Consider the following 25,735-nt stretch of genomic DNA (forward strand, 5'->3'; position numbering starts at 1 on the left):
GGTCGAAGTCATCCACAGCCTCCTTTTCCTTCTAACCTCAAAACGGACGAGGCAGGAGAGGGACAGGGTGTGATCTGAGGGGATACTCCACGTGGCCCAGAAAAGGGGCCAAATGCATCACTTTACATTCAGGGAAAACCCACCTTTTTAAAGAGACAAACTGCAAACCACCCCAGAGACAGTGCAGCCTCGCACAGGCACCCGGCACGCGCCCCCCTCCTTTGTGCTCGGCTCCTCTCTGAGGGGCCAGCGGGCGCTGTGGGCAGTGTGGGCTTACCAATGCAGTCGCTGTCAGTGAAGCCGAAAATGCCTTTCACTTGGTTGAAGGTGACGTGCTTCTGGATCTTCACCACGTTCTTGTAGAAGCCAGGGCTCATCCTGTGAAGAAGGTCAGAGTCAAACCCAGAACTGGAGGGTGGTGGCCGAGGGCAAAGCAGCAGACAGCACGGTCACATGGGGCCGGGTCAGCTGGGAGGAAGGCGCTCTGCTGCCCCCTGTGGGCAGAGAGGCCGGGGGCAGGCGAGGCGGACACACCGCTGCCTGTGGAAGGACGTCAGCTCGAAGCTGAGCAGCACAGGAGGCAGGAGCACAGCCGATGCAGACTCAGGGGCTCATGTGAAGGGTGTCAGCTCTGCCGGGATCACTGGCTGAGCGTGCGGGGCTTCAAGTTTGGGGGCTCCAGGGCAGTCTATCTGTTGGGACGGACTGTGTTTTTTGTTGTGGGAGATTACTGCTGGCCCTGGAGCAACATGGGTCCACTTACACGTGGTACTTTTCAGTACTGCAGTGCTGCACTGGCTCGGCTGGTTGAGTCTGCGGAAGTGGGGAAACCATGGCTAGAGAGAGCCAGTGGTGAGTTAAAGGCAGATTAACCTTCTCATCATTCAAGGGTATTGGCAACTTGCAGCCGCACAGAGTATCTGGGTAGAAACTGATGGGCCCTGGAAGGAGGGTTTGTCTCTGTGAGCTGCTCTGGCCTGCATCTGGCCATCGCTACCCCCTCCACAAGCTAAGGATGGAAGTCTTAGCTGTCAATAAACCAGGAAACCAGACCATAACATTGAATAAAGGAAGAAAACACTCTGCAGACCTCAAGATCCTTCAGCTGTTTCTGAAGCAGCCCTGGCTGCGATGGCCTGTCTACAGCCTGCGTTCACTCATTTAAAAGGTGGCCAGGCGTTTGCCCCTTACCCCATGTAGTCAAGGTCAGAGAAGATGAACGTTTTGTTGATGTCAAAGCCGCAGGCGATGATATCCTTGGCGTTCTCCACGGCGTAGCCATAGGCCTGATCCAGGGTCAGGTCCTTCCACAGGTACTTCTCGTCATCAGTCATCTGGATGACCAAGGGGACGTTGAACACATCCTGCAGCCACCTGGGAGACACGGGGGAGGGAGGCCCACGCCTTATTTTTCTGCAGAGAAATACTGCTGTGCCTCTGAAACCACAGGTCCTACTAACAGTGTATTTCAAAACTCCCCTGCCCAGGAAGTCTCACCCTCTGACCATACTGTGAACTCAGCTCCTATAAACAGGAACACCCTGAGCTCGACTCTGTGTGAGTTCCTGTTAGCAAGGGCTGTGCAATGTGTGCTTAACCCTCAGCCGTGTCCGACTCTGTGCGACCCCATGGACTGCAGCCTGCCAGGCTCCTCTGTCAATGGGATTCTCCAGGCAAGAATACTGGAGTGGTTGCCATGCCCTCCTCCAGGGGATCTTCCCAACCCAGGGATTGAACCCAGGTCTCCTGCATTGCAGGCTACTGCTGGGGTCCAGCCCCGGTGAATCCAGGGAATTCGAAGTGGGGATGCCGTCGGCGAGATCAGAAAACAACTGCTTAGCCTGGAGGGCGATGCATGTTGGCTCCGAGCTGGCCGCTCTGCACTCTACTCTGAAGTCTTACAGGGACGGCAGGGCGGGGCACTGGTACTTCCTCTGGGAGAAGTGGAGACTAAGGCCCAGAGAGGTAACGCTTCTACGGTCACCCGGACAGGGACAGGAGGACACAGGTCCGCTGATTCCACAGCAGTGCTCTCCCCACCACCCAGTCCTGCTAAAGTGACCCTAGGGACGGGGTGGGGAGAAGCCACAAGGGCACCAGCTCCCCGAGACCTTGGCTATCAGGCAGGCGTGATCTGGCACTGTCTCCTCAGCTCTGCACAAAGTTTGTGATTAACATTTCTTTTCCTTTTTTTTTGAGGGGGGGGGAAATAATAATGCTAGTAATACATTTATTGCCTATAATTGGCAGATATATTGCTGGTTTGTTCTCTCCATGTTTCAAAACTCACCGACACGGTGAGCACAGTCCCGCGGTGCAATACTTACTTGGTGAAGATGAATGGGATGAGGTGACCCACATGCATGGCTTCAGAAGAGGGGCCCCTGCCCGTGTAGAGATAGAACGGCTTCTTGTTTTCATAGGCATCCAGAATCTGATGCATGTCTCTAAAGGACAGAGGGGACAAGAAAACAGTGAGGTGTTCTGAGAGAAGAGTCAGGGTGTGAATGCTCAACTGGGAATGAAAACGAGACAGACAATCCAGCCACGAGAGCGTGTTATCCTTGCTGTTCCTGCTGTAAGGACGACAGGAAACTGCTTCTGAACGGCTCCTCCTGTGCCTGCTGAAAAGTGTAAGCCGTGCAGGTTGGGAACAACGTGTTTAAAGGGTGGGTATGGTTGGGCAGCCCCTGGACCTCTTTCGGAATTCTTCCAAATTTCGATGTTGATGTACTGTCTGCTTCACATGCTTTCCTGGGAGTGACCCAGGCCGACACCACCCAGTCCTTCTTGAGAACCACGCAGCCCCAACTCCGCTGGCTCAGGAGGGGGCCATCGCAGGGCTCCCCGCAGTCAGGACTCAGCAGGGCGTGGCGGGGGATGTCCCCAGCTGGAGATCTGCTTTGGGCTCCTCAGCCACACTGGGACCAGGGCTCTCCATCTGGGGAGTTACCGTGCACCACCACAAGGACTGGGGCCCGTACCCAGCGCACACCAAGGGGCCTCCTGCGGGGCGGTGCATCAGAGTCACCTGACCAGCCGTCTCCACATCACACCTGCCCACGCCTACCTTCCCAGCCTCTGATCCAGAGGGTCTGGGGTGGCATCTGGGAGTCTGTATCGTTAAAGTGTGCCAAATAAGAGGACTGGCTCCCTTTCCCAGAGGCCTGGGTAGGAGAACCCAGACAAGAGTATTCTGAAAGTGACTTCTATTCTTGACCAGGGGTGAGCAGTGCTTATCTGTGGGCTGACAGGATTAGGGCTATTCTGGATTTTGTACTTAGCTTTGATTTGATGGTGACACACTGCTTCTGAAATAAGGAAAGATGAAAATGGCTGAGTTTGGAAGAAAAAGAGTCCTTTTTCGGTTCTTACAAATAACAAATCAAACATTTATCAGCTTATGGAAGGAAAAAAGAGTGCGGCTGTCACGTAAGCTGCTGTGGATGGTTTTGCAGGAAGTCTCTGAGCACTCGAGGTGCTATCCTGAGGGCAGGGCACTGACTAGGCCCCCTCACTGAGTGCAGTTTTGTGAAGGCAGATCCCAGCAGGGACCCCTCAGCTCCAAGGGATCTAGTCACCTGCCTGGTGCTGCTGCCCGACAATGCACAGCGGATCTCATCAAGTCCCTAAGGAGGAGAGTGAAAAAGCTGGCTTAAAACTAAACATTCAAAAAACGAAGATCATGGCATCTGGTCCCATCACTTCATGGCAAATAGATGGAGAAAAAAATGGAATTAGTGACAGATTTTATTTTCTTGGACTCCAAAATAACTGAGGACAGTGACTGCAGCCATGAAATTAAAAGATGCTCCTTGGAAGAAAAAATATGACAAACCTAGATAGTGTATTAAAAAGCAGAGACATCACTTTGCTGACAAAGGTCTGTCTAGTCAAAGCTATGGTTTTTCCAGTAGTCATGTACAGATGTGAGAGTTGGACCAAAAAGAAGGCTGAGTGCGGAAAAATTGATACTTTCAAACTGTGACGCTGGAGAAGACTCTTGAGAGTCCTTTGGACAGTTAGGAGATCAAACCAGTCAATCTTAAAAAAGAAATCAACCCTGAACATTCATTGGAAGGACTGATGCTGAAGCTCCAATACTTTGGCCACCTGATGCGAAGTGCCAACTCATTGGAAAAGACCCTGATGCTGGGAAAGACTGAGGGCAGGAGAAGAAGGGGGCAACAGAGGATGAGATGGTTGGATGGAATCACTGAATGGACATGAGTCTGAGCAAATTCAGGGACATGGTGAAGGACAGGGGAGCCTGGTGCGCTGCAGTCCATGGGGTCGCAAAGAGTGGATTTAGTGACTGAACAACTAACAACTTACAAGAATAAAAAGGATTATAAGTGAGTAATATGAACTGCAGGCCAGTGTGCGAGATGACCTTGATGAACCAGACAAAATTCCCAAAGAAACAAACCACCAAAACTGACTCAAAAAGAAACAGAAAATCTGAACAGATCTAGAACAAGCAAAGAAATTGAACTAGTAATAAAAAAAGTCTCAGAGAGAAAAGCCTAAGGTCAGATGGCTTCACTAGAGGATTCTATCAAATTTTCAAGAGAACTAACAACAATCCTTCACAAACTTCCAAAAAATTTCTGAAAGAGAGTATACTTCTCAACGCATCTATAAAGCCAGTATTATTTTGATACCCAAAGCAAAGACATCAAAAGAAAACTACAGACCAATGTCCCTTATACAATTAAATCTTCAAATTTATATCTTTGAATTTTTTTTTCATAAGAATAAATGAACTCAGCAAAGTTGCAGGATGTAGGATCAAACAAAAATCAGTTGTATTTCTGTATAGTAGAGCAATATTGTGGTTGATAATAAGAAATATCATATATTTCGTCTTTGTTTTTATTTTCTATTAGGCATAGAGTTCCTTAAACCATTGTGGGAATTTCCTAAGCGATAAGAATGATAGAGTGTTATTCATATAAAAAGTTCCCCTTTCAACTACATCAAAGTTTATGTTATTTAAGCGACTTTGGGAAAGTCCCTGGATACCCTAAGGAAGGGGACTGGTTGCTGGGGAACCAGCTCTGATTACAGGGTTGGAACTTTCAGCTCCCAACCCCCGTCCCTCTTTCTGGGGAGGGAAGAGGGGCTGGACATTGAGTTTAACCATCAATGGCCAGTGATATAAATAATCTGTGTAATGAAGGCCCTATAAAAACCCAAAGGACAGTGTCAGAGAATTTCTGGGTTGGTGAGCACATGGAGACAGGGGCGTGGTGCCCGGGCGGGCGGGGAGCTCTGAGCGTCCCCACATGCCTCCTCCAATCTGGCTGCTCCAGACTTACATTCTTTACAATAAACTGGCTATCTAGTGAGTAAAATGTTTCCCTTGCTTGAGCAAATTAATTCCAGATCAGTTGTGGGATTTCAAGCACAGGTAAGAACCTAGACTCTGATCTGTGTCTGAAGTAGGGGGTTGGGGGTAGTCATGTGGGACGGGACTGGGCACTATCTCCAGGTGGACAGTGTCAGAATTGGTTTAAACTGTAAGAGACCCAACTTATGCTGCAGAACCCCCGATGGGTGAAAAACCAACCCCCTGATGTGTGAAAACCCTACCTCTCTGGTGTCAGCAGTGAAGCAGAGCTGCAGTGAGGCTGAGCTAGAGCAGACACGCAGGGGTACACTTCCCCTTTAGAAACAGCAGTGAAATGTTCAGAAGGGAAATTCAGAAAATACTCTTTTCAAGAGCACCAGAAAGAACAAAACCTAAACCTAACAAAAGAAGTGCAAGGCTTGTACACTGAAAACTACAAAACACTGCATGAAGAAACCAAAGTGATGAGAGGAAAGATGTTCTCTGTGCACGGGCCGGAAGCTTTAGTATTCCACCTCAGACGCCATCTTAGGGTGCAGACTTCTCCAAACTGACCGACACACGCAGTGCAATCTCTATCGACACCCTGACTGCTGTCTTTGTACAGAAACTAGCAAGCTGATTCTAAAATCCAAACACTCTAAATTCTAACGGCCAAAATAATCTTGAGAACAAAGTTGGAGGACTCACATTTTCCAGTGTCAAGATTCACTACAAAGCTACAGACATCAGGACTATGTAGTATATTTAATAAATCCTTAAATATATTTTCAATTGATTTTCAACAAGGGTGTCAAGAAAATTCAACAACAATTTCCAAAAAGTGGGGCTGGGACAACTGGATATTCACATGAGAAAGAAGGAAGCTGGATCCCCCCTCACACACACACACAAATTAACTCAACGTGGATCAGAGACCCAAGTGTAAGAGCTAAAAAAATACCACTCTTAGAAGAAAACACACCTGGGTATGTTCACGACTTCGAATTAGGCAACGGTTTCTTAGATATGACACCAAGCAACCGAAACCAAACCAAACCAAACTGGAGTTCATCAAAATTAAAGCTTCTAAATGCTTCTAAGGACACTGTAAATAAAGAGCTGATATTTGCAAATCAAGTATTTGATAAGAAACTAGTATCCAGAGTATATAAAGAACTATTATAATACAATAAAAAGGTAAATAACCCAATTAAAAAGTTGGCAAAGGATCAGAAGAGACATGTCTCTAAAGAATACATAAAACAGCCAGTAAGCACATGAAAGATGCTCAGATCATTAGTCATTATGGAAATACAAATCGAAACCATGATGAAATACCACCTCACACTTACTAGCATGGTTTCAGAAAAACACAAACTGGAAAATACAACTAGCAAGGATGTGGAGAAATTGGAATCCTTGTTTGCACTTTGCTAGTGGGAATGCAAAATGATGCAGTCACTGTGGAAAACACTGGCAATTCCAAAAAACTGTTAAGGTTACCTCAGAACCCAGCAACTCCACTCCCGAGTACACACCCAAGAGAAACCAGACCCTGTACACAAACACTCAGAGCAGCGCTCGTGCTAACCCCAAAGGGAAAACCCCCCAAAGCCCGTCAGCTGTTAAACGGGGCTGCATCCACTCAACAGCTTTCAGGCGTAAAAAGGAATGAAGTACTGGCACACGCTGCATCCCAGGCAAATGCACAGACATGGAAAGATGATTGCTGGTGGCCAGGGCTGCGGGTGAGGGTGGGGTGGGGTGCTGGGAGGAATAGGCAGTGACTGCTAATGAGTAGAGGGTTTGGGGTGATGGAAATGTAAGGAACCAGACATGGCGATGTATGCACAACCTTGGAACAGACCGAAAACCCCACTGAACTCTGTCCTTCGCAAAGGTGAATTCTATGTCATGTGAACTAAATCTCAACTAAGGAAAAAACTGTGAGCGTACTCTGCCCGGAAAGAGGGCTGAGTGGGGGCCCTTCTCCCCACGTAGAATTTAGTGTTGGGTGTGCTGTGTAACCAGGGAGCTCAACCTGGTGCTCTGGGATGACCCAGGGGTGGGACGGAGGGACGTTCAGGAGGGCGGGGACACACGCACACTCGTGGCTGAGTCACAGTGTTGTATGTGTGCTAAGTCGCTTCAGTCGAGTCCAACTCTTTGTGACCCCACGGACTGCAGCCTGCCTGGCTCCGTCCATGGGATTCTTCATATAAGAATACTGGAGTGGGTTGCCATTTCCTCCTCCAGGGGATCTTCTCACCCCAGAAACTGAACTCGTGTCTCTTGTATCTCCTGCAACGGCAGGCAGGCTCCTTAGCACTAGCGCCACAGAAACCAACAAAACACTGTAAAGCAATTATCCTTCAAATTAAAAAAATAAAATCGAATGTTCGGTGGGGTGCCGAGTTCTGTCCTGTGTGTGCTGTCCGTAACCCTGGTGTGGGCAGAACAGACCAGCCCTGCCTCGGACTACAAGCTCCAAGATCTCTCGAACCCAGCGGGAGGCGGTGTGTGGGGTGGGAGAGGCAGAAGCTGGCTCCAAACCTGCCCATTCTCTGAATTTATGGTCTCAGGTCGGGATACTCTGTGTCCTGTTCGCTCTACTAGTTTCTCTCTGGACACGATTTATGAGCAGGCCAGTACAATAGGAGGAAGAAGTATGTAACTTCAGGAAGCCTCCTGCTTATCTCACGGGAAATGCTGAGCCTGGACACATTCATCTCTTTTGTTTTGTGACATGCTATGGCTTTTAGCACATAATCTGGCGTGAATCTCCTCTGGTGTGTACTTGACCTCCACCTTGTGAGACGGGCAGTTTACAGATGAATAAACTTCGGGCCAGAGGGGAAGGGACAGGTGTGACCCCACAGGCAGTCACTGGCAGGACAGGAGGCGGGACCGGCCTTCTGCCAACTGGCAGCCAGGTCCCCCGAGGGCCGGCGGCTGGAGGGACCACGGCCTGATCGCTTCCTTCTCTAAGACAAGAGGACGGGGGAGGTCCTGCAGCGAGAAGTGCCTGACCTGTGTGAGAAGAAGATTCCCCTGCGCAGGAAGCGGTGTGGTCTCTGGCCCGTGGCTCTCTCTATTCGGTTTACCAGCTCCTTGTCAATTTTACTGCTTCCAAATCGAACTGGAAGAAAAGAAGAGATGCTGAACTTAGGTGGTGGGAGGCTTGGGGACGCTGCAGAGACCAGAGGGAAAGACTCATGATCACGTGCCATCTCAGCAGAACAAGGCCTCTTTGGGCTACTGGCTCTAGTCCCTTCCATCAGTCCAGAGCAGACGTCACGGCCAGCAGAACACAAAATAAATGCAGGGCTAACGACTCTCTGGTCTGGGACTGGATTCTGATGGGACAGATCCAGAATGCAGCCTAGTGAGGAACTCCAGATAACCCGCCCAGCCCCCCACCTCGCCTCCTACACACAGCTGCTTATTACTTATTGCAGTATAATTTATATATGCTCACAACCATCATTTTAGAGCCTATAACCAAATTAATGTTTGTCTTCCAGTGAGTTTTCTCTCCCTGATGGTCTGGGCATAAATCATGGAAAACGGCTTAGACTCAGATGAGAGAGCTTTAGCTCTGTTTCTTCTTCGACAGCCACCAATGACCTCAGGGAAAGGATGCTCCTGAGCAGGAAGCCCTCCAGGGCAGAGCTGGGCAGCGAGGACATGCCACCTGTGAGAAGGCTTACTTCTTACACAATCCATGCCTGAATTGTACCCACTCAGTGAAAGACAATTTAAACCACTGTGAAAATACTCGCTGCAATGGACCTTCCCCGAATTCTGACCTGCTCAAGAAAAGGAAAAAGCTAACACCGAGCTGTTTGTGCTGGGCTCGGTCGCTCAGTCGTGTCCAGCTCTTTTCGACCCCGTGGACTGTGGCCCACCAGGATCCTCTGTCCATGGGATTCTCCAGGCAAGAGTACTGGAGTGGGTTGCCATTCCTTTCTCCGGAGGATCTTTCCCATCCAGGGATCGAACCCAGGTCTTCTGCATTGGCAGGTGGATCCTTTACCGTCTGAGCCACCAGGGAAGCCCATTAAGCTGTCTACTATAGATTATTATTTTAAAACATATTTTATATTATTACGTTAATTAAAAACAAACCTCTGGGAATATAATGGACCACCAAAAGATTTAAGGATATTTTTTCCCTTGACATTGAAGTTTGACTGGATTTATGATTAATTCAAATTAGAAAACATCAATAACATCACTTCTAAAAGTTGAGGTTTTTCCCATAAACGTACCAATGAGCTTGTCGTAGTCAATGCCTTTGGCACTGCTTGTCTGCACTGTCCAGGGGTCCACAAAGTCCTCGTCTGCTTCGGTGGCATCCAGGCCCTCACCACTCTCGGGCGCCGGGTCCCTTGGAGGACAGTCCACCTTGTAATCCTCCCCTGTGGCAGCTTTGTAGCTCGTTTTTAAGGATAACAACATCTTCATTGCAGAATCAATTTCATCCTGTACACAGGGGTTAAGGGTGAAGGTGGAAAATATTTACAACCACCAGCAGCAGCCACTCCAGTGCTCTCGCCTGGAGAATCCCACGGACGGAGGAGCCTGGGGGGCTGCAGTCCATGGGGTCGATAGAGTCGGACACGACTAAGCGGCTTCACTTTCACTTTTCACTTTCATGCATTGGAGAAGGACATGGCAACCCACTTCAGTGTTCTTGCCTGGAGAATCCCAGGGATGGGGGAGCCTGGTGGGCTGCCGTCTATGGGGTCTCGAAGAGTCGGACACGACTGAAGCGACTTAGCAGCAGCAGCAGCATTTGCTGAACGTTACTGCTACTGGGTGGCAGGCGGTATGCTAAACGCTCTCACACTTACTCTTAGAATAATCCTACAAGGATGGCAGTGTTATCACTGGCCTTTTCTGGTTGAAGAGTCTGAGACTCAGAGATGTGAAGGAGCTTGCCCATGCACACACAGCAAGTCGTGGGCCTGAATGTATTTTATTTTTATCTGGGGGTCAAGTATCATGGGTTCCTACCACAAACACTACAGGCTATGTGTAGCGACACAATTTGCACAATTTATGACAGTTAATGGCTGAATATTAAACTTCACTGATGCCAGTGAACATATGTGACATGCTCCATTAATCAATTATAGTGAGTTCTACATTGGAACTTAACAGATACGGGCAAGGAAAAAACACAGACTTTCAGAAAACAAGGGGGGACTCACTGGGAAACAGTTATACCACAGCATTTGCAGTCCTATCCAGCTGTCCAGAGTGTTTGCATACTTAGTGTTTTAAAACGAGAATAAGATAAACAAACAAACAAACATAAAGTGTATCTGTGGGTCCGCTGGAAACCTATTAAAGATTTCCTCTTGCAGGAGCCCACACTAGCCATCCCTGGAAGCCTGGCATTTAAAAGAGCAAACCTAATTAGGCAGATTAGTCACGCTATGCCCTAAAGCTCCACTCCCATAATTGGCCTTGCTGGATTTGATCGCAAACAAAGAATACACACAGCCCAATTTGCTTGCCAAGGGAAATACAAACACTTCCATTTAGACTTTAGACATACGTGCTATAAGCTGGGCTTCCCAGTGGAGGAACAACGCTCGCAGTCCCAGACTGCATTCAGAGAGCCCTTCCATCAGGCACGCCTGGGCCACAGAGGGCTGTTACTGTGGGGTGATTTCAGATGCAGGTTTGTGTTTCAAGCTGAACCCATCTGGAATTTGTCATTTAAATGAGTCAGAGTGTGCAAACAGTGGCCCCATGGATATAGCTCATGCAAGAGGCTGGGTGCTGGCCCACCTTAGGCAGGCAGGCGTGTTCTCCTCCCCTCATTCAGCGCTGCCTAGGCTGAGCGCTTGCAGCAGAACACAGGCTCTGAGAGCATGATCTATTGCTCTGTGAGCCATTATCTGAGGAAGAAGTGCCCTGATCTGAGTGCCCTGCTGCCACCGCCCTTTAGTCGCCAGTGGCGTGACAGTTCACACTCTATCTGGTTAACCCAGCTTCCAACCAGGTGGCTCTTTGAGAGTCAAACATCTAACCAGAGTCCCAACTCAAGGACCACCTGTCATCTGGAATAGGACCGAAAAGACAAGCAGGCTCCCTTGTCTGTTCTCCTGTTCTCAATCTAACACGGACCTGGACGTTGAAACAGATTTTAAAAGTTGATGTTCTGAAAAAAGCCAGACGCGGAAGACTATCTACACTATGGGTGATTATATACAGTTCCTGCACAGGAATTCTCCATGGAAGGAGAGGGAGGGAGAGGCCTCTCTCAGGAGGGAAGAGGCGAGAAGCAGAGGGGCCTGAGATGGTTTCTGGGCTGTGTCTCCATGGGAATGCTGGTTACACAGGTTTGGTCATCTTGTGAAAACTCAGTGAGCTGCCTGTCTGTGATCTCCGTACTTCTCTGAATGAATGGTGTACTCCAATTTTAAAAGTTTATTTAAACTGAAAGGAAAACAAAAAAGGCTCTGTTCCCTGTCTTCAGCCCCACGGTCCAGTGTCATCTCTCGAATCCTGCTCAAACTGTCTTCCCGTCAGAGCCCCCAGATTCTGACCTGTCCTCCAGGAGAACCTCTACTGAGCTGCTACTTCTGAAAGCCATGGGCGTTCTTCTCTCGGCACATGGAGCAGGAAGAACACTGAGGACCGTGACCTCGATGGCACAGAGATGCGGAGGAAGAGCCCAAGGCACCCTCACTGGACCAGCCGTGCCCAAGCGGCTCATCTATTTTGCCTAAAGGGAATTTCTAAAACATCAGGTGCTTCTAGTATGATACACTGGTACAAGTTTACTTCACTTGACTCTTCACATGGTTTCATCATGTAACCTCTGCTGTCTTTTGTTGAACGCCATCTGACTTAGCATTAGTCAAAGACTATGCTTGAAGACTTAACTCTAAACTGCATCAAGTATTGTTTGTTTGCTAAAATGCAGAATGTGACTGGGGTCACTGCTGCTGCTGCTAAGTCGCTTCAGGCGTGTCTGACTCTGTGCGACCCCACAGATGGCAGCCCGCCAGGCTCCCCCGTCCCTGGGATTCTCCAGGCAAGAACACTGGAGTGGGTTGCCATTTCCTTCTCCAATGCATGAAAGTGAAAAGTGAAAGTGAAGTCGCTCAGTCGTGTCCAACTCTTAGTGATCCCATGGACTGCAGCCTCCCAGGCTCCTCCGTCCATGGGATTCTCCAGGCAAGAGTACTAGAGTGGGGTGCCATTGCCTTCTCTGGGGTCACTAAGAACTACTAACTCAAAGCATTCATTAATGTCATTCAAATTTAATGTTAGATGACAAAAATATCACCGTTAGGTTCCTAAGATGGGTTTATAGAGTAATGAGTTCTTTATTTATTGTAGGTTTATAGATTAAAAAAACAAAATAATTCAGCCTTATCTATTGAGCCCTATCTGCTGTGTAAACCTCTTTCTGTGAATAATCAACTCCTTTTTTGGACATCACTATTTCTTTTAAAAAGTAATGGATTACTTAGGGTCCCAAGAGTCAAAGTAAACTACTGAAACGAGTGTGAGACGGTTGACCCCATCTGGTGAGAACCTAGAAAGAGAATTTTGAAAAGACGACAACAGGGGTTGGAAGTGATGGATGAGAAAGCTGTGGAGCTGAGGAAGCTGGGTGACCCAGAGTGAAAGCAAGGGCTGGTTATAGATGTAGACTGAGTTATGCTTCTGAAACCCAACGCAGAAACTACAGAGAGATCTTTAAAAAAGGCATAACCCACAAAGATAAAGGAAACAGGAAGAGGCTGGCAGCGACAAGCCTCAGCAGCTGGAGAGTAGAGGTGTGAGCGGCCTGCGCGAGCACAGGAGAGCAACACAGGCTGAGACCACGCGGGAGTCGGGGCGGCAGCTGGACTCGTATCGCTTGGGATCCCTGAGAGGCTCGGGCACCGGTGGCCCTAGATACTAACACGAGTGAGGGTAAGAATGGGCTCTAAGATCAGGAGCACTAGCTGGAAGTCTAAAAAGCAGCTACTGAGATCTCCAGGCTAGCCCCCACCCATAGCCGGTACACGTCCCCTGCCCCATCCAGAGGTTTAGTGTCTTGACAAGGAGAACCAAGTGTCCACGTGGAAGTGCTGTGCACAGTGAGGGAGACAGGCTGGGGGCAGCACACTTCGAACAGGGGCTTCAGCGAAGGACCACGTGGTCAGCTCCTCAGCCCCACTCAGCTCACACCGTGGGCAGCCACACCGGGACCCTTTGGAGAGCGAAGCCGAGGAGTCCTCTCTGGGGACTCTACTGGCCTCAAAGAGCAGCTCTAAAGACCCCGCACTGGAGACCTCCTGAGGCAGAGGAGTGCTGTGGGCGCTGTCCAGGGAAGGGAAGGCCACACCCTAGGCTCCCCCTGGCTCCGAGTGCGCCCTCCAAAGCCTGAGTGCACAGCTGTCACCGAACACCTGCCAGTGGCGTCCACTACAAGAGGCGGAAGGAACACAAGCTAAGCTGGAGGAGACTGGTGCATAACGTGCGGAGAGAACACGGGGAAGCTGTCACCACGAGCTCAGAGGCAGAAGGCTAGGCGCCTGTGAAATAAGAACAGAGAGCCTCGAGGAAATAACATGTGGAAAACAAATGAGCGCTTAGAAATTGAAAGGGGCAGAATGAGTGAAAAACAACAGCAGGGTTAGAAGTTGAGGAAACATACCTAAAAGAAGAAAAAATAAAAATAAAAGGAAAATAAATCAAAAACTAAGAAATTCAGAGGACACAGTCTTTCAACTAAAAAGAAAATACACAAACAGAAAAATAAAAAACCAACCCAGAATAAATCAAACAAATATGATAAATTTCTGAGAATTAAAGGGCATGTATTTCTAGTTTGAAAGGAGTCCTGGGCACCCAACACAGGGTGTTTCAGAGCTGGAGAAGCCCTGAAAGCCCAGGAGAGGGGGCAAAGGAGTGGCACCGGCTTCTCCATCGCAGCCCTGGGTGCTGGGAGGATGCATCAGCGCTTCAGAGTTCTGAGGGAAGTCACGTTCTCCTGAGAATTCTCTACCGAGCCTAGCTCTCAGCCAAATATGAAGTAAGATGCTTGCAGACCAGGCAAAAGCTCAAAAAACACTTCCTTAGCACTAATTTTTGCAGAAACCTCTGGAGGATTTGCTCTGCCAAAATAAACTAAGGAGGAGTGAGACATGGGGTCAGGAACAGGGAGCCCAAAGAGAGTGCGTGGAAGGCTTGCATGGACAGGGAGGGCGGGTCCGGAGATGGGCTGTGAGGGAGGCGGGTCACCACCGGGACAGAAGCGGGCAGGGCATCCTGGGAGAGAGTGCTCGGGAGGATGGACCTGATCAGCGGCCTGCTGTGGCTCGAGAGGGGGTTGACCCAACTGGGGGAGCACCTGGAGGTCCATGAGCATCAGTACACAGAAAGCTAAGCAGGGGAGGTCCCAGATGGCCTGATGGTTAGGATTCTGGGCTTTCACTGCCATGGTGTGGGTTCAGTCCCCCACCAGGGACTGAGGAACTGAGATCCCACGGGGAGCAAGGCATGGCCAAAACAAAGACAAACCGAGCAAGGAGCAATTAAAACAACCCTGGGAAAAACAAAAGTTGGGCAGGAGAGGAGCAGCACGCGTGCTGTTCTCAGGGGGGTTAGCCGTCGTTTACACGGGGACTGGCGGGTGGGCAGTGCTCCGAGACGGCTAATTCCTTTGTCTTTCACAGTGGAAGCCCCAAACCTGAACATCCATAAGGAGCAATATGATGTGTGATTCTAAGAGATGTGGGCATTGCATATCAAAAGAATCGGCTAACAGAATTGAAAGTGGTTGCTTCCGCAAGCAGGACATGTGGAGAGGAAGGGTGGACAGCGGCTGTGCTTCCCAGCGGCTTCCCTTCAGACCACAGGCATCAATGCCGAGTAAGGAGAAAATACATTTAGCACGAGAGCCAAAATACTTCAGGTGATGAGGGAACAGAAACAGGTGACTGTCCTACAGCCTGGCTGGGACACGTGTGGAGGACTGGCAAAATGACCTACCTTGGCTGCGTTTCTGGCTTCGAGGTCCCTTACGAGCTCCCCCTGAGCAGCGATGCTGTGGAACAGCTCCAGGGGGGACCCACAGCCCTGCTCGCCATTGGACATGTCTGCCATCTTCTGGGAAGATGTTCACAGCTGGTTGGGGTGCTGGCAGATTTGCTCAGTGGTCCAGACAAGACTGTGGGCAGAGAAGAGGGACAGAAAGAGATGAACAAACCACGGCAGCTGTTTTCCCTTTACCGTTACCTGGTTCTTCTTTCCAAAAAGGCTGGAGATGAGTTGTGATAAAGGGCATAGATAGTATAACATTAATAAAAATATAAACAGAAATATGGAGCCAGGAAACAGGAGAAAAGAGGAGGAACAAATGTCAATGGTGGGGTTGAAAAGAACTGCTGATTTATAGGCTTAGGGAGGGCAAAGAAAGGCCCCTCCCAACCAAGGGCAAGTGAGCATGTGCTGACGTGTCCGTGTGCCTCAACCAGTGTCCAGGACGCAGGAAGGACTCAGAGACCAAAGTGCTTTAGTAAGCCTGAGTCCACCATGGCTAGAAGCACTTGGCAAACTGCAATTACTCTTTATCTTAATTGCTCTAGGGGCTGAATTCCTAGGCCTTTGCAGTCATAACCCACATGCTACTGAACAAACAGCTTCCTTTGCTGGCCAGCTGTCCTGTTCTCAGGAGAAGGGGAGCCTGGGGAGGAGGCAGGGCCTTATCCCTTCTGGTTTGCAAGTGAGGCAAGAACCACGTACAGCCTGTTCACTCCACAGGCTGCCTTAGTTAACTGCAAACCTTTGAAGAAGATGTCCTTGGGCCTCCTATTAGTCATTATTTATTGCTAATCCTGGAAAAGGTGGGGCAAGGGCAGGCTACCTGAGGTCGCCTTGGGGCTGAGGCTGGCCAGGATCAGCCCCTCTTGGGTCGGTTACTTCCCTTTTCTGAGTGTCAGCTTCCTCATCTATGAAGCAGAACCCACTTACCTCAAGGGCTGTTATGAGAAGAAAGGAGGAAAAAGTGACATGGTGGCATTGTACAGACTGTAAAGCAAGGAACAAGCCCACTGCAAGTGTTACATGTCAGGACTCCAGAGATCGGCTGAGCCCCAGCCCCATCTGAAACCTGCTGATACACCTTGAACAAGGAGGATGCCAGTGACAACAAGGCTATGCCAGAGCAGCTAACTTCCAGAACTGAAGTCCTGCGTCTGGTGTTCTTCTAGTGAGAAGTGAAGTTGAAAGTCACTCAGTCGTGTCCAGCTCTCTGTGACCCCATGGACTATACAGTCCATGGAATTCTCCAGGCCAGAACACTGCAGTGGGCAGCCTTTCCCTTCTCCAGGGGATCTTCCCAACCCAGGGATTGAACCCAGGTCTCCTGCATTGCAGGCGGACTCTTTAGCAGCTGAGCCACAAGGAAGCCCTTGCAAGCACCTTATGTAACACTGATAATCAATTCACTGATGCCTACGGCAATCCTATGGGACAGATTTGTTGTCTCTGGTGTGCAGACCAGTAAACCGAGGCTAAAATATTTGCTCAAGACCACACAGTTAAGTAGGCAGTCGAGATGGGACACAAACTCAGGCAGTTTGACCCTAGAGCCCACACTCTGTAACATTACCCTATATACTTACCTGTCATGAGCCTCAGTCTCTCAACTGTGAAATGGGAGCACAATAATGACACTGGATTAAGTGTCATGGATTAAGTGGGATAACGCGGGTAAGTAAACAGCCTAGCACAGCATCAGCCGCAGAGCAGAGGTTTAATGAAGGATGATTTTGTTTCTTTTTTTTTTAATTTATTTACTTGGCTGCTCTGGGTCGTAGTTGTAGCATGTGGGATCTAGCCCCCTGACCAGGGATCGAACCTGGGCCCCCTGCACTGGGAGCTCAGAGTCTTAGCCACTGGACCACCAGGAAAGTCCCTGATTTTGTTTCTTTACTCACTACAAATTTCTTTCTAAGAGCTCTATGAACAAAACACACAAATTTGAGGGGATAATTTATTTTTACTTATCCATTTGTTCAGTTCAGTTCAGTTCAGCTGCTCAGTCATGTTTGACTCTTTGCATTTGTTAAGTATCTGTTTAAAAATACGTAATATTTAAACCAATCTTTAAAGTCAATGAAACCATAATATTGAAACCAGGTGGGACAGCAGCCAGTTTCTTTCCTTTCCTTTCCGAGAATTGCCTCAATTCCCGGAAAGGGAGGCCTGTAAGAAAGAGAAAGAACGTGGACAAGCGCTGGAGAGGAGAAACTCTCAGGCCCATATCAAAGAGCAATCAAAGTGACTTCAAGGCACAAATGACCAAACATCACGTCCAGATGCCTTACACGGGATCCCCAATTCTCCCAAGCTGCAAACCTGGGTGGCACAGAATCTGCTCTGCATTAGCGACCGGAGGCAGATGGCTCAGGCAAGTGAGAACCACCCTCTGAGGCTCCACGCCAGAGCAGCTGAGCCAGGATCTGATGCCAAAGGCCCCTCGACCGTGTCGTGCTCCCTCAAATTCTACTGCTCCCCCTGCCTGGCGTGTTTCCCACCCTCCTCTGCCCGCTGTCTCACTAATTCAAACCTTGGCTCCTGGTTTCCTGGCCCCTGAGCCTGCAGGGCCAAGTTGGCTGCTCTGTCCTTGGCGATCCCCGGGACTCGTTAGTGAGGCTGTTAGAGCACTCACGCTGCATTTGTAATTTATGAAAACCCACCCACAGAGAGCGCAAGCCCTGGGTTTTAGTCTTTCACGTGCTTCAAGTACCTGGCACAGAGTAGCTTATCAAACAGACTGACGATTTATGAGTACAGGTTACTGACTAAATCTCATAAATCAACTAGTTCAATTTCCCCCTCTGGTTTATATCCTCTTATAATATCTCTGCAAGCACTTATTCCAGTTTAAGGTAGATTCCCCCAATCTGGGCTTCAGAAGGCCTCTTAAAATGTCCCACCAGTGCACACAGCCTTCGTTTTACCCTACGTCTGGTTTGCTCAATCGTTGTGAACACCTGCCCACTATCCTGGTCATTCTTTTTAGAATTCCCTTTGGTTTCCCCGTCCTTCCAAATATGTGGTGTTCTGCATGAAAGGACACAAGCGAGCAGGACCAAAATCAAGTATAGATTAAAATTACCCTACTCAAGTCCTAGCGAAACTGCCAGGTAGAATGACTCAGTGAGCTCCAGACGGCCAATCTCCCCCTGCCATGGAGCAGACAATTGCAGAGGATCAGCTAGATGAACTGAGCCTGAATTTAGGATCCCTGTTGTAGGGAAACACGTGTACCTTATATATCAGAATCCCATTTAAGTGAGAAAGCAGACTGAGGAAACAGCAGGTGCATTCTCCCTGCTGTCAGGATCTCAAGGCATACACTCACTGCATGGAATCAGCTACACTATAAATCTCGTGTGTATATGATGCAACTTCCTGAATGAGTACAGAACTTCAGGAGTGATCAGAGACAAAGAGAATGGAACTACCATTGCCCTCATTTCAGGCATCCATCCATTTAGCCCACTTATGAGCATATATTCTCAGTTTTCCTTCCCATCTAGTCAACTTTCTCCTTCATTTCTTTGTTAAATAACTTTTAGAATTTAACTTAACTTTAGAGGGTTTTAACCCAGAGTTCAGAACCTCTGAAACGAAGTGAACAGTCTGCCTACACACAGACATGTGGTTCCAAGTAGAATAACCAGGTTTTGCTACTTTCTCAAAGGGGCCCAAGACGCCCAAAGGCTAAGGACCATTGTCCTCAGTGTTTACCATGTAAACTGCAAACAGGGCTCTGAGTCTTTGTTAAGGGAAAGTGCCTTATCTATTTCACAAATACTACAATCTAAAAAGCAAAGGAGCATCTGCCTGCAATGCGGGAGATCCGGGTTTGATTCCTGGGTCAGGAAGATCCCCTGGAGAAGGAAATGGCACCCCACTCCAGCACTCTTGCCTGGAAAATCCCATGGATGGAGGAGCCTGATATGCTACAGTCCATAGGGTTGCAAAGAGTTGGACACGACTGAGCGACTTCACTTTCACTTTTCAAAGCAAAGGAACGAAGCTATCATTTGCGAGGTACTCTATGACCTCCTCTAGAAAAAGGGCTCGGAGAAGGCAATGGCACCCCACTCCAGTCCTCTTGCCTGGAAAATCCCATGGATATGGATGAGCGTGGAAGGCTGCAGTCTATTGGGTCGCTGAGGGTCGGACACGACTGAGCGACTTCACTTTCACTTTTCACTTTCATGCATTGCAGAAGGAAATGGCAACCCACTCCAGTGTTCTTGCCTGGAGAATCCCAGGGACGGGGGAGCCTGGTGGGCTGCCATCTATGGGGTCACACAGAGTCGGACACGACTGAAGCGACTTAGCAGCAGCAGCAGCAGAAAAAGGGTTGGGAGTGAGCACAGCAGAACTGCCTACTCCACAGCAGAGTAGGACAGTTTAGGGGAAAACGAAAAGCATTGTATAAACAAACTCTTCCTCTCTCTTTTTAAAGGAGTTGAACCTTGAGCTCATTTTGAAAGGTTCCACTGTTCCTGAGGAGCACAAGAGGCCCTGAAGAAACTGGGGACAGTTTTGGGATGAGGAATGGAAAGAGGAATTGCAGAACTACAACATGACAATCCCTTGGGCCACTCTGAAGTCATTTCACAGATTAGATGGGAATACACTGATTCTGCAGTTTGTGGGGAGGGTGGCATCGTGCACGACAGCCAGCCCTGGAGCAGCTGAGAAGAGCAGGGGGCTTCTGGGTGCCTGGAATATTACCAAGGTGGGGTATCACCCACCACACCCTGGCACCTGAGTGTGGATGACAATGGCCTTGGACTGTCAGGTTTCCAGAGGACAAGAAAATGATTTCTTTCCAGCAGTGAGTCCTTCAATGCTTCAAACCTTGGAACAGGTGGAACTCCCCCGTCTTTTAAATACTAAGAGGAAAGCTTACTTTCCCCTCTAAATGATAAGATGGACATTATCTTAAAAGGCAAAGAGGACATTAATCTACATTAAGCAAGGCATAAGCTACTTAGGAGTTCAAGGCGAGATACTGTTGATGGATGTGGACTTAAAGAGACCTCATCAGTGAGAAACAGGACAGCCAACATCAAAGTGCTGAAAGTCAAGCTATGACTCCAAATAGGCAGTGGCTCATCCAGGATCTCTATTCCTTACAGAAGTTGTAAGTCACCAGGGCTTTGGGTCAATAGATGAAATGAAACGCACAGCTCTGTGGTCCTAAGACTACTCCCCATCCCCGAAGCCAGGGTTTCCAACACTCTGAGAAAAAGCTGGCAACAATATTCAATAAACTCTAAGCCTACCAAAAGATGGCAATACGTACCCGGTGGCAGGAGTCACTGCAGAGGTGGCCACTGGTCACGCCCGGGAGCTGAGGAGCTGAGACTGCCCAGTGCAGCTCCAGCTCTTAAATAGTCTTGCCCTCTTTCTTTCAGTTTCCTTTTCAAAAAAGACTCTTTTCTCTCTCTCCCCTTTTGGCTTCCTTTTGGCCCCACCCTCTAACACTTGCATGTAGGAGTTTCTTATAAACGATCCACTTTCTCAGAAATACTTTAATCTCATGACCAACCTCTTGGAGGGCGGGGGAACTCTCTTGAGAACCAAGGTGTTACCTGGTCATTGCATCAGCCACCCTACAGCCCAGGCTGGCCTTCCCATAACCTCCTCGCCCTGTTTCTGTTCCCCGTTCTTGGCATCAGTGTGAAGAACTGTGTCTCTTATGCAGTGGCAGCAGGGGAAGCCGGGGTGGAAAAGCAGATGGCAAATTCCTCGCTGCCGCCGCTGCTCACAGAGGCGACGCAGTGCACTGGAAAGACCGTTGAGTTCTGGGATGAGACCTGGGTTTTCAATCCCAGTTTGGGCGTTTCCTTGTTACAAGACCTCGGGCAAATCACATCACCCCTCTGCTTCACCCTCCGTTTCTTCACTTGTGAAATGGGCAAAAAAGCAGCCTCCTAACTTCACCGTTGGAGGAGGGCAGGGCAACCCACTTCAGTGTCCTTGCCTGGAGAATCTCATGGACAAAGGAGCCTGGGGGGCTACAGTCCGTGGGGGTCGCAAAGGGTCGGACACGACTGAAGTGACTAAACACACAACGTCACCGAGGAGGCGAAGCCCCTGTCACACGGCCGACACTTGCTAAAAGTGGGGGCCTCATCCTTTAGGGAAACGAAACAGGAGGGAGACGATGAAGGTCCGGTGCCGGCGCGAGTGCATGACAGGGCAGGGTCGGCGGCGTTGAGGCAAAAGGGGGCGAGGGGCCAGAAGCCGGAGAGCAGAGAGCCGGGCTCTGAGAATACATCAGGGCTTGGCGTGCAAGCGGCTCCGAGAGAGCCAGATCATTGGGCTCCGCCCCGGCCTCCCCCGCTGCCTTCCCCCGCTTCTTTCATCCCCTCACTTACCGGCCCAGCCGGGCCCGTCAGCGTTGCCGGCTCAGCCACGGGTGGCCTCCTAGGCGTCCGTGGAAACGCCTTCCGGCTGGAACAACTTCCGGTTAGGCTGCGCCCTCATTGGCTGTTCGCGCGGGGCGGGGGGGGGTGCCGGACGGAGGCCGCCGCTGATTGGCTGGCGGTCCCAGCACCGACGGAACGCTACTGGGTTTCAGGGCGCAGGCCGGACGACCCTCCAGAGGACCGAGAGCTTCCGGTGCGTGTGGTGAGCGGCGGGCTGGGTGCGGGAGGGGACTGCGATCTGACTGCGGCCCGAATGCTGCCCGCCCCTTCGCGTGTATCTGTCTCTCTGTGTCTCCGATTCCTTCCGAGCGCTCAGTGCCCTGGACGGTCCTCACTGCTCCCTCCTGACGATCCTCAGGATCCCTCTCCTCTCGCTCTGGATAGCCCGGCTAACTCCTATTCATTCTTCAAAACCCATTCCCTGGTCTTATCTTGTTAGTGGCCTTCATCAGTCTTAGCCTCCGGCGCAGGATCTGAGTTTTGTGTTTCATCTCAGTCCATAAGACCTAACATAAGACTTGGCACAGAGTAGGTAATCAGGAAATATTTGTTGAATGGCAATATCCTATTCCTTTTACGTTCTCTGTGTCCCCCCTTCCCACCGGGTTGTATTTCACAAATATTTCTAGATGCTGGTGATTTAAACAGTGAACAAAACACAGAAAGTCCTATGTTTTGATGGAACTGACATGTTGATGACTGTCCATGGCACTCTCCCCCGCCTTTTGTAGCCTTATTTTTCCAAAGACCTGACTTTTTCTTCTGGATGTTCTAATTGGTTTAGTGGCTCCTTCATTTCCATAAAAAAACCAAACCAAAACAAAAAAACTTCCTTTCCCCCTACTTTGCCTTAGACACAAAAAAGCCAGCAAACAGCTTTCTCTAGAGTTTATTTTGTTCTCCGTTTTTGCCTCTTTTCCTTGACTCATCCTTGCCTTCTTCTCTCCCACTCCATTTTGATCAGTTTTGTTGGTTCCATCTTTGGTGTTTATCACCTCTGCTTCCTTGCCTTAAGATGATCGTTTTATGCCTGAGGCCTGCCCTGGCCTCCTAATTGCAGTGAAACTGCAATCCCAAGCCAACCATCATGCCTCCTTTTCTTTTCTATCCTGCCTTTCTCCTTAGGATTTCTCACCTCCGGACGTGCTCTGTTTCACTTGGTTCTGGTCTATCTGTCTGCACTGGCATCTGGGCGTGGTGAGCTGGGGCTTGGCTAGTAGCGCCTGGTGCTGTTGGTATTTGTTGAAGGACGGAATGAAATGTAAGCAGATAGGAAGCCCTAACATCCACGTGCGGAGAAGGCAATGGCACCCCACTCCAGTACTTTTGCCTAGAAAACCCCATGGATGGAGGAGCCTGGTAGGCTGCAGTCCCTGGGGTCGCTAGGAGTCGGACACAACTGAGCGACTTCACTTTCACTTTTCACTTTCATGCATTGGAGAAGGAAATGGCAACCCACTCCAGTGTTCTTGCCTGGAGAATCCCAGGGACAGAGGAGCCTGGTGGGCTGCCGTCTGTGGGGTCGCACAGAGTCGGACACGACTAAAGTGACGCAGCAGCAACATCCACGTGCCTGCATTCATTCAGTCCTTGCTGCCTTGCCTAGTAGGAAGTGGGCCTCATAGGAGGTGGGCCTCATGGTCTCTACTCTCTCATCTGTTCCCACAGACCTCATCTTTAGTTCTGGCCACCTGCCTCTCCGTTGACTGGACAGCTGGGTGGGTAGGAGTCCATCCTAAAGGCTGAGAACAGGTGCCTTTGCAGTGGGAACCTGCTGGGTTCCCTTTGGCGGGATGGCATGGGATACTGTGGTGAGTTGGGCTGTGCATAGGAATTGAGACAGATGAGATGTCTGATTAGGTTTTAGGACTGAACTGAGTCATTAAGGTAATGCCAAAGCCTTCACAGTGCAACTGTTCCATTAGTTTATAATTCAGTTCAGTTCAGTCGCTCAGTCGTGTCTGACTCTTTGCGACCCCATGAATCGCAGCACGCCAGACCTCCCTGTCCATCACCAACTCCCAGAGTTCACTCAGACTCACGTCCATCGCGTCGGTGATGCCATCCAGCCATCTCATCCTCTGTCGTCCCCTTCTCCTCCTGCCCCCAATCCTTCCCAGCATCAGAGTCTTTTCCAATGAGTCAACTCTTCGAATGACGTGGCCAAAGTACTGGAGTTTCAGCTTTAGCATCATTCCTTCCAAAGAAATCCCAGGGCTGATCTCCTTCAGAATGGACTGGTTGGATCTCCTTGCGGTCCAAGGGACTCTCAAGAGTCTTCTCCAACACCACAGTTCAAAAGCATCAATTCTTTGGCGCTCAGCTTTCTTCACAGTCCAACTCTCACATCCATACATGACCACTGGAAAAACCATAGCCTTGACTAGATGGACCTTTGTTGGCAAAGTAATGTCTCTGCTTTTCAATATGCTATCTACGTTGGTCATAACTTTTCTTCCAAGGAGTAAGCGTCTTTTAATTTCATGGCTGCGGTCGCCATCTGCAGTGATTTTGGAGCCCAGAAAAATAAAGTCTGACGCTGTTTCCACTGTTTCCCCATCTATTTCCCATGCAGTGATGGGACAGATGCCATGATCTTCGTTTTCTGAACGTTGAGTCCCTTGTATTATATTAGCTCCATTCGAGATGGGCTGGCTCAGGTTTGAAGTTTTATTTAGACAGTGGCTCTGTGTGTAGGTGTTACCTGCCTGGATTGGGCTGCAGATGAAGTTGGATCATTGGAGGAGGCAGACCACAGAACAGTTTTTGGATGATGATGTAACTTGTTTGGCAGTGGAGCCCTTCAGGCAAACGGTACCCGTTACGGGAAAGGTGGGAATGGTTGATTCCAGGGGACATGAAACCCACCGTCCAGGGAAGAACGTGAGTGATAGATAGGCTGTCTGGAATGGTGTAACCGAGGCCCCCCAGGGAATCTTCTGGTCTCACCTGACCCCGCATGTGGGAAGAGGAGCTCAGGATGGTCTGTTAAGGTAGGACACTCGGGCTTTCTCGGAAGTCGCCTGCTGCGGGAGCTGTGGACGCTGCTCCACCGCGCCCTCTGCTGTCCTGGACGTGCGCAGCACCCTTGTTTTCCTCGACTCTGCTTGGTGTTAACTGCCCAGCGTTGAATTCCAGGAGGTGCTTCTTTGTAGAAATTCCTTGGCTTCAATTGATCGTGTGTGATGGTTCAGAATTACAAGAAGAGTTTTTAGGAAGGGGGAAGTAGATTGTTGTGTGAGTCTGTGTGTTTGGAGTGAAACAGGAGGATTTGGATTGCACCCTGGGAATGGGGGGGCCGATGCCAACATCCGCTGGATCATTGAAAAGGCAAGAGAGTTCCAGAAAAGCATCTATTTCTGCTTTATTGACTATGCCAAAGCCTTTGACTGTGTGGATCACAATAAACTGTGGAAAATTCTGAAAGAGATGGGAATACCAGACCACCTGACCTGCCTCTTGAGAAACCTATATGCAGGTCAGGAAGCAACACTTAGAACTGGACATGGAACAACAGACTGGTTCCAAATAGGAAAAGGAATACGTCAAGGCTGTCCATTGTCACCCTGCTTATTTAACTTATATGCAGAGTACATCATGAGAAATGCTGGGCTGGAAGAAGCACAAGCTGGAATCAAGATTGCTGGGAGAAATATCAATAACCTCAGATATGCAGATGACACCACCCTTATGGCAGAAAGTGAAGAGCAACTAAAAAGCCTCTTAATGAAAGTGAAAGTGGAGAGTGAAAAAGTTGGCTTAAAGCTCAACATTCAGAAAACAAAGATCATGGCATCTGGTCCCATCACTTCATGGGAAATAGATGGGGAAACAGTGGAAACAGTGTCAGACTTTGTTTTTTTGGGCTCCAAAATCACTGCAGATGGTGACTGCAGCCATGAAATTAAAAGACACTTAC

At 49.3% G+C, this 25,735-nt stretch overlaps 2 protein-coding genes across 4 annotated transcripts in view; one reads left to right on the top strand and one right to left on the bottom strand.

Moving 5' to 3' along the window:
• The window catches only part of WARS (tryptophanyl-tRNA synthetase), a 29,041-nt gene extending 7,187 nt beyond the window's left edge, over positions 1 to 21,854 (bottom strand). The window contains exons 1-7 of one of the 2 annotated variants that reach the window (XM_027522008.1): positions 21,766 to 21,854; positions 15,344 to 15,521; positions 9,607 to 9,820; positions 8,366 to 8,474; positions 2,328 to 2,447; positions 1,192 to 1,374; positions 278 to 378 (exon numbers count right to left, since the gene is read on the bottom strand). In XM_027522008.1, coding sequence (XP_027377809.1) covers positions 278 to 378; positions 1,192 to 1,374; positions 2,328 to 2,447; positions 8,366 to 8,474; positions 9,607 to 9,820; positions 15,344 to 15,457 — 841 coding nt within the window. In that variant the 5' untranslated portion in view covers positions 15,458 to 15,521; positions 21,766 to 21,854. Of the gene's footprint in view, positions 1 to 277; positions 379 to 1,191; positions 1,375 to 2,327; positions 2,448 to 8,365; positions 8,475 to 9,606; positions 9,821 to 15,343; positions 15,522 to 20,687 lie in introns of both variants that reach the window. The other variant, XM_027522009.1, reaches the window with a different exon arrangement.
• An 81-nt stretch (positions 21,855 to 21,935) lies between these two features.
• WDR25 (WD repeat domain 25) overlaps positions 21,936 to 25,735 on the top strand; it is a 145,662-nt gene continuing 141,862 nt past the window's right edge. Inside the window, exon 1 of one of the 2 annotated variants that reach the window (XM_027522002.1) lies at positions 21,936 to 22,009. The gene's annotated coding sequence lies outside the window, so the exon portion shown is untranslated. Of the gene's footprint in view, positions 22,019 to 25,735 lie in introns of both variants that reach the window. The other variant, XM_027522003.1, reaches the window with a different exon arrangement.

Source organism: Bos indicus x Bos taurus, chromosome 21, assembly GCF_003369695.1.
Source record: "Bos indicus x Bos taurus breed Angus x Brahman F1 hybrid chromosome 21, Bos_hybrid_MaternalHap_v2.0, whole genome shotgun sequence".
NCBI classification, from domain to species: Eukaryota; Metazoa; Chordata; class Mammalia; order Artiodactyla; family Bovidae; genus Bos; species Bos indicus x Bos taurus.